This window comes from Varanus komodoensis, unplaced genomic scaffold (genome assembly GCF_004798865.1).
Source record: "Varanus komodoensis strain SLA01 unplaced genomic scaffold, ASM479886v1 scaffold11, whole genome shotgun sequence".
Classification (NCBI taxonomy): domain Eukaryota; kingdom Metazoa; phylum Chordata; class Lepidosauria; order Squamata; family Varanidae; genus Varanus; species Varanus komodoensis.
The window spans coordinates 16,211,773-16,228,302 of record NW_025335317.1 but is presented as its reverse complement, the minus strand read 5'-3'; the positions used below and the strand labels follow the sequence as shown (position 1 = coordinate 16,228,302).

The window sequence follows — 16,530 nt, the reverse complement described above, 5'->3', positions numbered from 1 at the left end:
CTATGGCTCCAATCCTATGGGCTCCTGGGGGTGGTTAGTCCCATTCCACACAGCTAGACTTTGATCTAAACATGTGCAAAATTGTACTCCTCGTTGCATTTCTGTACTGAGATAAATAGAATTTGATTATCAATAATTTACCAAAATAAAAACATTTTCCAAATTCGAGATAATATTTTATTTATTTATTTATTAAAATAAAACATTTCTATGCCGCCCCTTGCCAAGCCTCGGGGCGGCTTACAACATCAAATACAAAATAAATTATTAAGAAGGAGCAGATAAGGCTACCAGTTCTGTTTACTGATTCAGTTTAATATTAACATAGACATTTATGCAATAGCTGAAAGGGAGACTTAGCACTTTCTGGAAGGCTCTTTTGAAAAACAACTAAAGCTAAAGGAAGAAAATGGAGATTTCTCTTTTCATTGTTGATGCATTTACCAATCAGCCATTTCATGGCAACCCTGCAGCTGTTTGTCTTCTTGAAAATGTAAGTTTTTGAAATGTGCCTTTACTTTACAGATTATTAGCACTAATCTTTGCTACATGTTAGTGGTGCAATTCTTGTTAATTTCAATTAGGTTTTACTGCTGTACTAAAAGAGAACTTTAATGCATGTATAAGTTATTTACGGCAGTGGTTTTCCAATTTCTTGTCTTCTAAAAAACCCTTTCACAGTTAGTTTGTGTGATTCCCCCACATAACTATCTTAGAGGATTTTGGGGTAGATTCTAGGAAAACCTTCAGTTATCTGAGATGGCAAACTGGAATGAAGAGGAAGGGTGGGCAAATTTAGCGCCAGGTGCTAAATATGGTCCACCTGGGGGGGATCCCCAGAAGGCTGTGCCCTCTTCCCCTGGCCTAATCTTCTTTTCCCTGTAATTACCAATTATTTGTTGGGTTCCCATTTTTTTATGCAGTTTTCCTCCTTACAGAAGGTTGAAGTGCCTCTTTATAGGTCCAATTAGTGACAATAGGAGGCTTAAACTCAAAATTTTCCTCTGCTCTTTTTGCCTTTGGCACCACATTGTTTGCATTTGCCCCTTCCCACCACTGGAAGAATGTTCTGTAATTAAATTCAGCCCTTTGGGTGAAAAGGATTTCCCACCCATGCTATAGGGCAGGGTGGATTTTATTTGAATCAAATCAATTTGAATTACTGCTCAGTAAGATTAGGTTTGAATCATAGTTTTCTACATAATTTGCATGCATGCCTGCCTTCATTAAAATATTCCCAAATTGGGTCTGTTTGGCCTGCTGCCATTATAAGTTTTCTCCTTTGGGAAAAAATAATGTGATAAACCTCAGACTATACACAAAAAGATCCAGAGATCTCAAGGATAGTTTTTTGTGGAGTTTTCTGCTCAGAAAGTTTCATGTTCATTTTTACTGCTTGCCCTGCCCTCCGCATACTTAGCTACTTATGCAGATCTTTTCCAATCAAAACAATCTTCTATTCGATAAATTTTGTGAAACTTAGCACTTAAGAGGTAAGGGGTAGATTCTGTGTATATGAATTTGCAAAGGAATAGTGGGATTAAGGTCTTTTTCTCAACTCTTGTTTATTTTATTTTTTATTTTTACTGTGAAGAAGGAGCATGTGATCTCTGCAGACACAAATTCAGTTTTAAGGACTGTTGTTAGTCGCAAAGTCATGCCCGACCCATCACAACCCCATGGACAACATTCCTCCAGGCTCTCCTGTCATTTTGAGAACTGAAAAACCAAGCATCTGTGACAATATCTTTCAGATAGAAAAATTGTCCAATAATCTTACAGTAAGCTTTGGAAGAGCACAACGTTGTGAATGGATTAATGGAATTCATTGACCAACAAATTTAAACATTGCATGAATGTACAGCCTCATACTGCATAATTAAAAATATAATCCTTATTTCATGATGAATAGCCTTTGGACTATAAGGTATCTTAAAACAGAAAACTAGTTTAAGATTTTTTCCTCAGAAAGCATTTTATTAAAAAAAAATCCAATTTAAATTAAATCCATTTTTTTAAAAAAATCACCTCACTGTAGATTTTGACAGGGTGTTTGATACTCCTCTGTTAACTGCAGTGCAGCGGAAGATCTGTAATGTCAACATCTCCAGGAAATGTAAGAACATAAGAAAAGCCATGGATGATCAGGCCAAAGGTCCATCTAGTCCAGCACTCTGTACACCTGGTGGTAAACCAGCTGCCTGCACTGAAGCAAGACTTCTGCCTTCCCAAGCTCCTCAGGAACTGGTGTTTCTCAGGCACCATGGTACTCTGGTAAAAGAAGTACCATGTAGCCAGCAAGGCTAGTAGCCACTGATAGCCTCATCCCTCAAGAATCTATCCAATCCCCTTTTAAAGCCATCCAGGCTGATTGCCACTGTGTTGAATTTAAGTATACACTGTGTACTTTCTTTCATCTGTCCTAAATCTTTTGGGCCATCTCCATATCTGAAAGGGAAACTCCTTAGTTTCATGAGAGCAGACTGTCAGGGCCAGGGCTAACTAAAGGTCTATTGTTTAAGCAAGCAACTAGACTTTTATGCCAAGTGAAGGAAGCATTTAAAAGAACTAGGGACCAGCCCTGGCTGTTTAGGTTCAGGCCTGCCACACCTTATTCTACTAAGTCACACACAAAATTACATGGTGTGGGAATTAATCATATTTACCATAACATTTATTTATTTTGCAAATATAGAGATTGAAATTTAGTATGCCAGTGTAAGCAGTACATAAGTAACAGCCAAACAAAGTCAACATACACAGAGCACAAGAGGAGGAAGAGATGGGGGATCAAGACATATAACAAGTACACAGTTCATAGGGAGAAAGCACACAAAAATAATATCACAAAATTCAGACCCAGAGGACATAGATAAGTTCAGAAGTGGGCACAAGGCACATAAAGGGGCTGGGCCGTATGTCCAGTACTAACCATTCTCTTGCTACCCCCCCCCGCCCCTTAAAGCAGATCCAGAATTTTGACAGCTGCCAGATCTCCTTTCCCAGTTCTACAACTCTGTTGAAGGATGGTGATTGGACACACATACATGTAGAATATTCTGAGTGCTATTTGAAACGATAACATGTAGAAAAGAGCGAAATAATGAAAGGACTAGAACAACTTCCCATGGGTTCCCAACAACTTCCCAACAACTTCCCATGGGTTTGCAATGTTGGAGGCTTTTTAGCTTAGAGCAGAAGTGAGTAAGCGGGGGAAGGACATAAGAGGTATATAAAATAATGCACGGTGTGGGGAAAAAAATGAACAGGGAGACGTTTCTCTCCTCAATACTAGAAACCAGGGTAGTCAATGAAACTAAGTGGTAGACACGGCACAAATCAAAGGAAATACTTCACACAATGCAGAAACCAGTACTACAGCATGTAGTAATATCCATCAACATGGACAGTTTAGGAGATAAGACAAATGGATGGAGTATGTAGCCATCAGTGGCTCCTCACCATGATAGCTATCTTGCACCTAGGATCAGAGAGTGTGCCTCAGTATACTGGTAGCTGGGAACAGCATGGTCAGAATACTGGACTTGTGAGTCCTTTGGTCTGTTCAGCATGGCTTTTTCATTTTTACATCAGGGCTGTGGAAGTGATGGACACACATTGTAGTTAGTCCCCACTCTATTCCACTTAGAAGTGATTGGTCCAGTCAGTAAATGCTGTGGAACACAAGAGTAGCATCACCCATATGAAAATGGCATCCCACCCATGTAGATAATTCCCAGTTTTCTTCTATAAGTAGAGAAATGCGAACAAGTCAGAACTGTGTGTATGTGACATCATTTTTCTCCATCGTGCAGAGTAGCTTTAGATCATACCTTTTTCCTCTTTATTGTCTTTTGATTTGATTTTTTTTTTTTTTTGGTCTTTTATTTTGTTGAGCCAACACTGTTGCCTTGACCTATGAAATGGTCAATCAGTGATGACAAAATGAGAAAACAGGCGGGTGTGCCAACTGAAAACTACCACAGGATGGCAGTATTTAAAAACAATCAGTTAGTTGGGATGTTCTGTTTGCTTTGCTGTACTATGAAAACAGGTGTGGGTTGACCATAGGGATGTGGGAGGAATCTGCTTTGGAGGTGGGAACCACTGAATTCCATGGGCTCAGCTTCCATGATTCCACCCCCGCCCCTTTGACATGATCATGAATCCAATTTCCTGATACTCGCATCCTGCATACATGTGGTGCTTGCCAGGAATGAAGCCCTGTGTTAATGCTGTTCAAGCCATGGCCCTTTTCTGCACCATGTGCATCAGCCTTTGTGTCGCTGCAGTAGACACAGAAGGTTGCCATTTGTGCAACTTCCATTCCACAAGCATCCGTGGACTTGTTCTCTGCCCATCTCACTTTCCAGAACAGGACTAAGTGCAAGAGGAAGTCTGCAAATGCTAGAAGGGTGGATTCTACATGGCCTCAAAGCATCTTTCGTTGACAAGTTCATGGAGGACAAAGCCATCAATGGCTACTAGTTATGATGGCTGCATGATACCTCTAAAATCAGAGTCAGTATGCCTATTTATACCATTTGCTGTAGAACAAGAACAAGAGGGTGGTACTGAAGTCATGTCTGGCTTGTCAGCTTTCCATTAGGCAACAGGTTGGCCACTGGGAAACAGAAGATTCGACTAGATTAACCTTTGGTCTACTCACACTGCCCTTCTTGTGTTCTTGTCTTCAGTCTTACGTTGTCCACATTTTTCAATAAAATCCCCATAGTACACTGGTGTATTTTTAATTTACAAAGTATAGATCCCTTAGGTTAGGGTGAAAAACACACAGGCCATGAGCTGCATGACCCTTCCACCCTTTGTGTCCATTCTATTATAATTAAGAAACCCCTTCTGTAAAAGTTGAGGTTTGCCCTCAGAACAGCTTCAGAGGCTTCACGTGAGCAAATGTAGTGGTAGGAGGAGGGGGAATATACCTGGCAGCAGGTTGAGTGGGAGAATTTACCCCCAGACTACCTGCCATAGCCACTCCTGCCTAAAGATCCTGTTGAGTTGTGTTAAATGAGCTTTTGTTCTTGCTAAGAACTTAAGATGGGCCATGCTTGATAAAATCACACAGATCCCGGCAACCAGCACATGTGCTAAATGGTGAACCTTTAGGAAATAGATAGTGAATATGCACTTGTTTCTAATTTGTTGCCCACAGACTGCTCTTTCTTCAGGGTTGAATGAATATCCCATTTTGCTGACCTAGCAACCACCTACTTCCTTCAACCTCCATTTCACTCAATAAGTCTGAGAGCATGAGTGTTTATCAGCAGATGACTAGAACAAAGCATAATGAGTGCATTTGCATGACACAAGAAGCCACACTGGTTTTCTTTCGGTATTTCAGCATGATATGCTTGGTTTGTAGAAACCACAATAAGAAAAAATGGTCTGCTCTTTGGTTCTGATGCTTCACCATGGTTTCTTTGATTGTCCAAACCTGGCATCATGCCTTATTTGTGGTATTAAGAATGTGGCCCTCAAGCTTAAGCTCATGCTGTGCAAAATGCTTTGGGTTATGGAGAATGCAAGGGCATCTTCAAGAGGACAGTCTCCAGGGGGCAGTAGTTTATGTTCAGGCTAGAACAAGGCTTATTCCATTTCCAACCCTTTACTCATACATATTTTGGAAGGAAAAAAATGCCACTATGTTGAGCTGGACCTGCCACTAGGGGCATCACATTTGTGTATAGGGGCACTCCAAGTCTTATTTCCTGAGTCATCAGTCTTTCGGTATTCATTAGTGCTGGGTCCTCATGTCTGAAAGTGCCATTTTGCACTAGAGCAGGGGTCCTCAAACTTTTTCAACAGGGGGCTAGTTGAAAGGCAGCAGTGGCAGCAGCAGGCGCGCGCATGGTGAGGCAGCAGCTTGTTCACTGAGAGATCGTTTTCTCCGAGCGAGTCCAAAACCTCTGAGGTGGGCTGGATAAATGGGCATGGTGGGCCGCATCTGGCCCATGGGTCATAGTTTGAGGACCCATGCACTAGAAGTACATGATTTGGGGTGACCCAAGGCTCATGTCAAGATGAATAGCATTGAGTTCCTCATTTGTATATGGATGTTTCAGGTATAGAAATGCCTTGCACAAAAAAAGAATTTTGAGCAGGCCACAGCAGTAAAGCATCTCATAAGGGACAGCTTTCCAGGAGCAGGGGTATCACATAGAGTCCTCTCTAGTTCCTTACTCATCCTGCTTCTGTAGCTCTGTGTTGAAGGAGGTAATAGGAATCAAGAGCCACTTTCAACCTTAGGTCTAGTAATGGGCCCTTCCCTTTTCTGATATATGAAGATGAGTGCAGCTTTGCTATAAAAGAAATAATATCCTTTAACATTTTATTTTAATTTTTAGGAACTGGAAGAAGATTGCCTCCAAAAAATTGCAGCTGAAATGAATCTTTCAGAAACTGCATTCATCAGAAAACTGCATCCTACTGATGATTTTACTGAAAGTAAGATTCTTCAGCTTAGCCTTCCACAAACTGGTGCTCTCAGATGTTTTAGACTTAGCATTCCTGAAGATTAACCATGTGGGCTGGAGCTCTCTGCCTGGCTTCCAGTCTGTCTCTGGGTCCAATTCAAAGTTCTGCCATTAACTTTAATGTCCTAAATACCTGGAGCAGGTTACTTGAATGGCTTCATTCAACTCTTCCATATATGCCTATGTTGGGGAAATTCAGATAAATCCTGGTAAAAAGTTGTTTATATGTGCCTTTGTGTTATAAAATCAAACCTGCAACATCTCTGCACCTCTTTCTCAGAAAGTACCAGAATTCCATGGCAGGCTTCTGTTTAGTGTTATTTTCAAAACTGTTCCTTTAAAAGATGGCTACTACCTTTGGTTGGAAAAAGCCTTTGCAGAATGGGCTCTCAGTACGCCTTGCTATTCTTGGGCTGACAGCAAACAAAACTGATAAGGCTGCCAGACAAGTTTTTCTAGCAGTATTGCAATCACCCTTATTTGCATGGCAAGACACACAATAATCCCTGTGCCTCAGTGATTGTTATGTTAATTTTTTGTAATCAATGCATTTGTATTGAGCCAGATCTCTCACATTCTTTTGACTGTGTTCCCCTTATTTTGTCATCACCTGCTCTGCTGCCTTGATTCAGAATCTATAAAACACTCTGTATATGGCCTAAAAGCCTGTAGTTGGCTGTGAGGACCAGTACCTCACCAATAAAAATGCTTGGGTTCAAGGCAATTCAATCTTCTCTATGAGTCAAGGTGTTTATTCCTGCCATTGCTAAAGAGACTCTGACACCTGTCTGGACTGTAGAGTCATATTCAGAGGTTCTTTTCTGGCTTCCTCACATACTTACTGAAGTTTTACCACCTTTTTCCAGTTAAAACATTCTTTTTGCTTTCTACTTGGATTAATTTTCCTATCTGGATTCTTCTTGGGCTTCTTAAATATATTTTAATCTATACCTGGCTCCACAAACTTGTTCTTTATATCTTTCATTGGGCTAGGTAATTATTATTTTTGATTTATATTATAATTATTTTAGCTTAGTGTTGTAAGCCGCCCCGAGGCTTCAGCGAATGGGGCGGCATAAAAATGTTTTAATAAAATAAATTATTTGCGGGGTGTGTGTGTGTGTAAGGGATTGGTAAAGGATTATTCCTTTTTTGGGTAAGAGGGGTAAAGGATTGGGCTATACTGATATATAACTGAAGGCTTCAAGCATGGTTTTAACTAGCTTGGACTAGTTGAAGTTTAAGTGGAGCAAAATAACAATTCAAAATGTTTCTAGTTAGATCTACTATAACTTTTGCATATCATAGTTACTACATTTGCTGCTCTAGTACAGTTTTCCAAGTCCCCAGCAAGGATTAATCTGTGGATTACTTTGCATGGTGTAACATAAGTATGATTCATGAGTACAGATGTATTTTCTCTATAAGCACAGACGTTTCACATTTTATGTCTATGTTTTATTTGACAACTTCTGCATGTGATATTCTTTTGTATCTACTTTTCTCTGCAATCTATTAATTTCTTAGGACTTCCAGACTAGCATATTTTCATTTGCTTAATTCATTATAAGGGCATTCACTGTTTTCCTGCTTCAGTTTTAAAAATTATTTTCAAACATAATGAATTTTAAAATAGACTTAAGTCAGCTCTGTTTACATTCTTACCAGTTGGAACCAGATCAAGACCTCATTTTCAGGCAACAGAGAAGTATTGCAAACAACTACACTAAAATGAAGTGACATAAAGTGGACAGTTACACTGGTATAAAACCAGTTAAAGTCTATTTGTAATATAAACGAGGCCTGAGCTGCACCATCCTTTTCCACTTTTTTTGTTTTGTAATAGCCTGTTCATTCAGGGGGCATACATGGCCATTGCTCTCATGCCAAGCAATCATAAAAAGAAGCACAAGAACTTTTCTAAGGAAGATAAATCAATAGTTTATAATTAGACTAGTATTTTAGTAACTTACCAAAACCATAAGCCTTAGTATTTCCTTTTGTAAGGAACTCACCTATAGTAGAACCATGTGAAAATTCTTAAGATGCTTCACAATTATTAATATTTTAATATATTTGTCACCATTTGTCATATGAAACAGAAGCACTGGTTCAGTCTCATTGAAGAGTAGCATATACATTCTTTATGGAGGCAATCCTATACACAGTTACCTTGGCCTAAGATGCATTGAACTCAGTGGGGCTTACTTCTAAGTAAACACTTATAGGCTTGTACTGTGAATAACTAAATAGAATAGATTTTTTTTCCAACAAGGACATACCAATCAAGTAGTTTTCTGGGTGAGGGCCCTGCTTGACAGTATATGCTGCACTCATTGCTGAGACACAGTCTAAACATGTGGGAGAAGTATACGTTTTGAAATGGTAGACTGCAGCATATCACAGTATATCACATAAGACTGCAAGTCGAGAGAATACCCTAAGCAAGCACTGAAACGAGCAGAAACACTCATTTCTGGATTCAGACAGGTTGGCGGAGCTTCCCTATGTGAGCTGTGCCCACCTTCCTGTCTGAAGTGAGTGTTCCTACTTCTTTGCCCTTCCTAGAGGAAGCACTAAATCCTCACTGAGCAAGTTGCAGGTGCAGCTTGCAGAATGGAAGAGGAGATGATCCCATGTGCAGTGACTAACTTGGATACTACCAGAATTGTTGCAGAGCAAGGAGTGAACTAAGTTAGAAATTTTCTCCAGGATGTACCAGCCCTTTTCTTACAGAGGAATTTAATATTTTGTTTAATTGAAAGAAGCATTCAAATGGCATCTCCTGCCAGTTGTGCAGCCCATCCTACTACCTCAGGATTGTGCCACCTCATTCTGTTGGTATGGGCAGACCAGACCATAATTCTATCCCATTCAGTACTTATCTACATAATGTTTCATCTGTAAGAGCATCCATTACCAAATCGATGATGCGTGCAGTTTTTCCTAGAGTGATTGTCCTGATCCATATTCTCAAATACCTACTATATACAGTCCCCTCACCCTTTAGTTACCCATCTTAAAATAAATCTCATGGTCCAGGGAATATTTCAGTGAGATGGGTGTTATCTTGCTCAGGCAAGAAAGAAAACTGCAGCTGGAAGAGACTGTCAAGCAGTAACGTTATGAAAGGACAAGCGACTGTCCGGAAATCGGCCTGGCCGAAGCTAATATGACATAGCAACAAAGGGACTTGTGTGCGTTACTTGTGAGACTGACTCCTGTATTTTCTTTCTTAGGTTCCTGTTTTGGATTAAGGTGGTTTACGCCAACGAATGAGGTCCCCCTCTGTGGTCATGCCACCCTCGCCTCTGCTGCTGTGTTATTCCAAAACAAGAGTAATTAACTTTTAGCTATCAAGTATATGATGCTTTGAGTACTTTAAAACAACATCACAATTATGTGTTTCTGATTTTAAAAAACAGAAAATGCGAATTTTACTCTCACCTTCCTAACTCTGAGTGGAGAATTGAATGCCAGGCAAGCAAGTGATCATATTATTCTGGACTTTCCACTTTACTCCACTTATCCACAGGTTAGATTTAAATGGAAACATCCTCCCCCGCCCAACAATTCCCAACATTTTTTCCAAAAGAAGAGTGGAAAAGCATACATTGTTTACATATTTCTTTTTTATCTAGGAACTTCAGGAAGTGGAAGAGTTAGTACAGGTAATTTATAGAGTATTCATATTATATTGGATAAATAATGTTATAGTCTGTTCTGCATTGGATTTGATTTTGTAATTAACCCTTTGTGCCAGATGTTTTATGCAAACAAGGCTACTTTTCCTGTGTTATGCTGGCCTAGATATAATTTCATCATGTCTTCCTTATGTCCTCACTATCCCAGATTAGGCATAAAAAACCTGGTGCCCTCCAGATGTTTTGGATTACAGGTCCCATAATCCCTTACCAGCATAGGCAGTGGTCAAAGATTGGGGAGTTTAAATCAAATGGCAGTCTCCAAGTTGCCTGTCCTTCGGTTATTCAAGTACAATGTCAGTGTCTGACAATGTATTTCATGAAATCACGGACAGATTTTATTCAAGGTGCCACTATGTCACATTAGCAACTCTATCCAAACTATGAAACCGTTCATTTAATTTAGCAGAGAACACTAGGTGAGAAGTGGCCAGACTTCCAATCCTCATTTAGCTACCATGATTATTGGATGACCTTGGGTCAGTCATCCTTCCATCTAACCTGCCACATAAGGTTGTTGTAGGGGTAAACTGAGATCAGCCCCTATAACCTGCCCATGTGCATATGGAGGGAGAATGGGATGTGGATGTGATCAAATGGGTTCAATCAATAGTAGGTTTATGGGGATTTTGTAGGTAATGTTACGGAATCAGCTCCATAAATAGGGTTGTTAGCATGTAGAAGAAGCTGAAAGAAGATATTGCTTCTCTTTGCAAAACCACGTTCTTTTGTGAAATAGTCAGCATTCTCTGTACTTAAGAGCAGCTCCTTCACATGTTCTAAAGTTCAGATAATCTAAACCAGGTTTCCCCTACCAGATGCGTTTGACTATACATCCCATCATCTCTGGATGGCATGGTCAATAGGAATTGAAGTCGAACTCATCTGGAGGGGCAGGGTTGGGAAAAGTTGATCTAAACAAACGTGGACTCTGAGACAGGAAGTCCATGGAGGGTGCATTTTCCCCCTGTGTTTATTTGGACCAGATGAAGCTGAGCCATGCTTCATTGTTGCCTTGCAGGGGCATGTGAGCGTTCTCTAAATATGAATCATATGCATCATTCTACAAAGAGAGTGATCATCTGGCTGAGCTAGTCTTGTTCCCACCTATTTGCCTAGAATTCCTCACACTAGGCTTAGTCCCATTAATCTCAATGGAAATTTTCTGAAAGTGTGACTCCTGATGCTTCTAGGCAGGGGTATCTCAATCCTGCCAATCCTTGATCTTCCTCTGTAAGCAACAAGCAGAATTCTCTTTGCTTTGTGGAGTCTGTGTTTCTGAATCTGTTTTTCCATATTGGTGTGCTCTGCCCACCCACACTGTGGGCAGAACAAAAAGCTGTTCTCCGTGAAATATTTATTGTGCTGTTCAGATCCCTCACTCACAGAAGTTTGCATTCCTTTCCACCACATTGTCATCTTGCCAGGTTCTTTCTTATGTTTCCCAGCCATTTTCACAGCTTTTTCAGAGTGGGGATAATGCTGTTGTTTCCTGGATTGTACCATGATTGTTTCCAGGGGCCTAGTATGAAGTCTAAACTTTGTACCACAGTTCCACCTTTAGTCTATAGCAATTTAGGACATGCTAACACATTTTTAAAAGTTAGCTCCCTTCCTTAATGTATCTACTGTGCTTTTCCTGTGTCTCACTGACGTTCACGTATTGCACTGTGTCCTTACTAGAAACAGAATGTTATCGGAATGGTCCCTGAAAAGGTTAAATTGTAAGGCAATGTAATGAACAATAGGTCTTTGCATGTTATTTTGTTGCAAGTGTACATTTCAATACAAGAACAATCATTTTAAGTGTAAAGTATTATAATATTTTTATCACCAGGCAGCAGTTGGCGATTTGAATGTTCAAGATGTCCGCTATTCTCCTGAGACAAGAAAACTCCTTGTCTGTCTCAGTGATGTCTATGAAAGGTATATGTATTTGGTTACAAGTTTTGTTAGGTGGTTTTATATATATATGGTGATTCCCACTCTGTAGTTTGGTGCCTTTGTCTGCTAGACTGACATTGAGGAACCAGTAGAAATGAGACTTGCTTCTGGATTCTCTTGTTTGGTTTAGCTGTTTCATTCTCCCATGCCATAGTTTATAGGGCTACCTTTTTTAACTTCATTTTCTTTAGGATTGTTTTGGAATGATTTCACAAATAATGTTATACATGGTTACCTTTGTTAGCTGTTAGATAACATCATCTTGTTCTGTTCAAGTTTCGTATAATTCTTGGAAAACAAAATTTGTCTCTCTATGAGTTTGAGCTTAATGTAGAAGGAACAGTAGCTGATGACAAAGATTCATGTGGCTCAATTTTCCTACAATCTGGAAAGACTGTTTTATTTTTCAGGCCTTTGCTTTACGGTGGATCTTGTCACACTAGCTGCTGTTGCTATGGCTTCTTTTGCTGTGATTGTGAATACTGTGCATTTGTTATTTCTGATGTTTTTGATTGCAGTTGCTTTTATTCTTTGAAGACTTTTGGGTGGAAATGTGGCCTAGCAAGAAAAATAGACATAAATAAAATGATGGTCAGATTTAGGTCCTTTGCTATTTTTTGGTCTGTCAATGTTGTTTTTAATATGTTTTTAGTTTTTTATATTGTTTCTGATGTTTGCTCTGGTTTTATTCTGTTTAAAGCTCTTCATAGACTTTGCATTCTGTTTTACCATGTGAACAACCAAGCGAGCTTTGGCTGTTGTGCAGCATGGAAATGCAGTAGATAAATAAAATTATGTTCTATCATAAGCAAGAAGGTTTTGGATGATTTCTAGCAACTGGCCTTCATCCTTTTCCTACAAGTGTACTGCTTTGAGTACAATAATCTCCATACAGAATATGCCAGTACTGGGGGTTTGGTCTTAAAGCAATCTGTTCCTGTTACTATTCATATAATGTGATGGTGATAATTTTATTTATTTATTTATTTATTTATTTATTTATTTATTAAAACATTTCTATGCTGCCCCTACTATACTAATAATATTATCCAGATCTGCAGTACACATTTTTGTTCTTATTGCCATTTTTTCACTGGCAATAACAACTCCTTAAACAACAATAATAACAAATCCTTAATTGTTAATGCTTAATCTCAAGGTCTGATTTAGAGAAAATAAAAGTGAATGCCCAAGAACTTTTGTCTGCTGAGAAGACTGGAAAAGTGAAAGGATTAATAGTCACGCTTAAGGGTGATTTTCATAGAAAACATGAAGGCCATGATTTCTACTCCCGCTACTTTGCACCATGGAATGGAATTTCAGAAGATCCAGTCACAGGTGTGTTTGCATGTGAACATGGCACTCCCAGTTTTATTAAATGCAGATTAATCGTTCCTGTTGGATGCTTTGTTGTTACAATATTCGAAAAGAATAGCCAGGTTCATCTTTTGCACATTGCAAAAGCAATAGAGCCTTATGCCACCCTAAAGCCTAACAAATGTATTGCAAAGCAAGCTTCACGGGCAACACACAATTGCTGAAGCAGGCTTTTGCCTCTGAAAGCTTATCCCACAATCAGTGTTTTCATCTCCAAGGTGTTGCAAAGTTTTCCTGTCATTTGTGACATGAATTTTGATGATAAGAATTTTTAAAAATGCGTTGGTAAGTATGCATGTATGGGTATCTAGAAATTTTTAAATGGATCCCATGAAACTGACAATAAAAGGGCAGTATATCTTATATTTTTGAGAGCCCTACTTGCAAAATGTCATTATAGTTTTAACGTTTGGTTAAGACAAATAAACAAAAACGACCAACAAATCCAAATAAACCAAAAGTAACACAAATATAAAACAATTTTGATTATAACCTCATAATTTGGGGCCTAAAGTATGATTTTGCACAAACATGATCTGATAAAATATGCTCCTTGAAGAATTCTAATTCCCCAGCATTCCCTCATACTCCAGCATGACCAAGGAATGGATCCCAGGGTGGGGGTATGTGGATAAAGAGCTGAGGCTGTGCTAGCAGGAGCGGTCTTGCTGTCACCAGAGGCAGGGAACAAGCTTAATGACTACCCAGTGATCTTGACTACACAGTTTGATTTTTTCTCTCTCTCTCTCCACATAAGGGAATTCCTGCACTTGGGGGTGACACTGCAGGGCAGAATTTGAAAAACCACCTCTCCATTGTTAACCTTGGGTGGCTTAGTTTTGCTACCAGGGATTACACATGGGAGGTAATGCAGAGTGCATTGATATGCACTGACCCCCCCCCCCGGGGTCTTTGCAATAGACTTGCCCTCACTCCTCATGCATGTCATCATCCACTGACAACTGCTTTGCTAATGGGAATAATAATTCCACTGTGGTATGATAGACTGTTGGATAGGGAACCTGGGAGATCGGGTTTCTAGGTCCCACTCAGCCATGGAGCTCACTGGGTGACTTTGGGCCAGTCACACACTCTCAGCCTGATCTACTTCACAGGGTTGTTTTTGTGAGGATGAAATGCAGCTGTGTAACCTGCCTTGAATGCCTCATGGGGTGGGGGCGGGGAAGCAGGATATAAATGCAATGTAATATAACAGTATGCATAACTTTTATCTGTCATTACGCCATTTTAATATATATTATATGTTTAGTTTTATGCCTTCTTTTTTAATTTTATTATTATTTTATTGGTTGATTTTATATTATAATTGCTATAAATGAATTGCATTGTTAGTTGTTTTTAAAATTTTATTTACTATGTTGCAAGCCGCCCAGAGAGCCTATGGCTAATGGGGCAGTGTACAAGTTAAATAAGTTAAATAAACAAAGAAACAAACAGATAAGTAAAGTAGTAATAATTCTGGCTATATAATGCTATATAAATGTTTATTTGAATAGTACCCAGCTGTACCCAGATGCTAGTGCTGATGATCCTGATATATGCAACACAACTAGCACTTTCTAGAGCAGTGGGACTGTTGGTGATTTGCCACCATGGCACATAGCACTGGGACACAACTGGACATGGCTTGTTGTTGTTGTTGTCGTCGTCATCGTCATCATCATCATCATTTTATTATTTCTACTTATTGCTACTTTATCTTTCCATTTTCTTCAAGGATCTGCTCATACTGTCTTAAGTAGTTATTGGTCACAAAAACTGGGGAAGACGGACCTGTGTGGTAAGCATCCGTATTCTCTTATCAGGGCATCATTTATAGGTTTTAAAACAGCTGTGAACATTAATCAAGGACTGTATATCAGTGAACCCTTAATTAGGTAACAGTGCCTCCTCCTATGTGACAAGAAGGCTGAAGGCAAACAAGGACTCTGGGCTGTTCATGGCCAGGGTAATGCAGAAGCCGCATAGCTGCCTCAGCTGCCTCCTCCCTTGCCACATGGAATTCACTTCCACAGGGCATGGTGACAGTCACCAGCTGGACAGCTTTAAAAGGGGCTGGACAAATTCACAGAAGATAAAGCCATCCAGGCCAGCTGCAGCATCAGAGCAGCCCGCTTATGCACACCAGCTGCAGGGGAACATGGGCAGGAAGGTATCGCTGCACTCATGTCTTCCTGGTTGCTTTCCCATCCCAGGTAGCTGGCTAGCCACTGTGTGGACACCATGTTAGACTAGGCAGACCTTGCTCTGATACAGCACGGCTCTCCTTAGGTTTTAAAAATTTGATTAACTTGTTTCACAGAAAATGAAGTTTAAAAATAGCTTGTCTTTCCAGTAGTATTTATTATGAAATTACTGTGGCTTTCCTTCTAAAACTGAGAACCACTGGCAAATGAAATGGTTGGTAGTCACTTCACATCAGTCTCTTTGTTTAGCATTTCAGTGTTCTGCTCGTGGAGGGAGGTTGGATATTTCACTCCGGCATGATGGAAGAGTCGATATTTGTGGACAAACACACATTGTGTTAAAAGGCTCTTTGAGCATTTGATGAAATAAATAAAACTCCCCACTGTTATAAATTTCTATTTGTTCTGATTGCTGTTGACGTGGATATGTATTTCCCTTAGAAGACTACTGCTGCTTAATTTCAAGGACAAAATATACACATTTACAGTACAGCCCTACAGGTTGCTCACTGAGTGGTCACAGGCCTCTTAATTCAGAGCATCCTATGCAGAGCGGAAAGCAAAGCAGAGGTGATCCCCAGCTCTCCATTCCTCCCACTTTGCTCCTTGGCTTTTCAGCCATTTTCAGCTAGCTGAATAGCTGGGTGCTTGGGGTGGGAGGGAAGGAGGTTGTAGAACTCCCATGCAGCTGCTTGGGGTAGGTACAGATAGCTTGAAGTGCCTGATCTTGCCTAATCTTGGAAGCTAGACAGGGTGAGGCCTGGGGGAAATCTGGACGTGTGACTTAAATGTTGTGAACTGCCC

At 39.9% G+C, this 16,530-nt stretch overlaps 1 protein-coding gene across 1 annotated transcript; it reads left to right on the top strand.

The window, feature by feature from the left end:
* The first annotated feature begins 270 nt into the window (after positions 1-270).
* On the top strand, positions 271-16,123 carry PBLD (phenazine biosynthesis like protein domain containing). The gene is made up of 9 exons (XM_044420116.1): positions 271-493; positions 6,366-6,465; positions 9,734-9,832; positions 9,920-10,029; positions 10,136-10,165; positions 12,036-12,124; positions 13,302-13,480; positions 15,258-15,320; positions 15,976-16,123. Exons 1-9 carry the CDS (start codon positions 410-412, stop codon positions 16,086-16,088), a joined length of 867 nt encoding a protein of 288 aa, XP_044276051.1. The 5' UTR covers positions 271-409; the 3' UTR covers positions 16,089-16,123.
* Positions 16,124-16,530: the final 407 nt, after the last annotated feature.

Excerpts from the sequence above, each read along its gene's own strand:
- PBLD (XM_044420116.1), top strand. The coding sequence starts at position 410 with ATGGAGATTTCTCTTTTCATTGTTGATGCATTTACCAATCAGCCATTT. Across the intron at positions 6,466-9,733 it reads TACTGATGATTTTACTGAAA|GTTCCTGTTTTGGATTAAGG; the intron begins GTAAGATTCTTC and ends TTTCTTTCTTAG. Across the intron at positions 10,030-10,135 it reads TTTACTCCACTTATCCACAG|GAACTTCAGGAAGTGGAAGA; the intron begins GTTAGATTTAAA and ends TTTTTTATCTAG.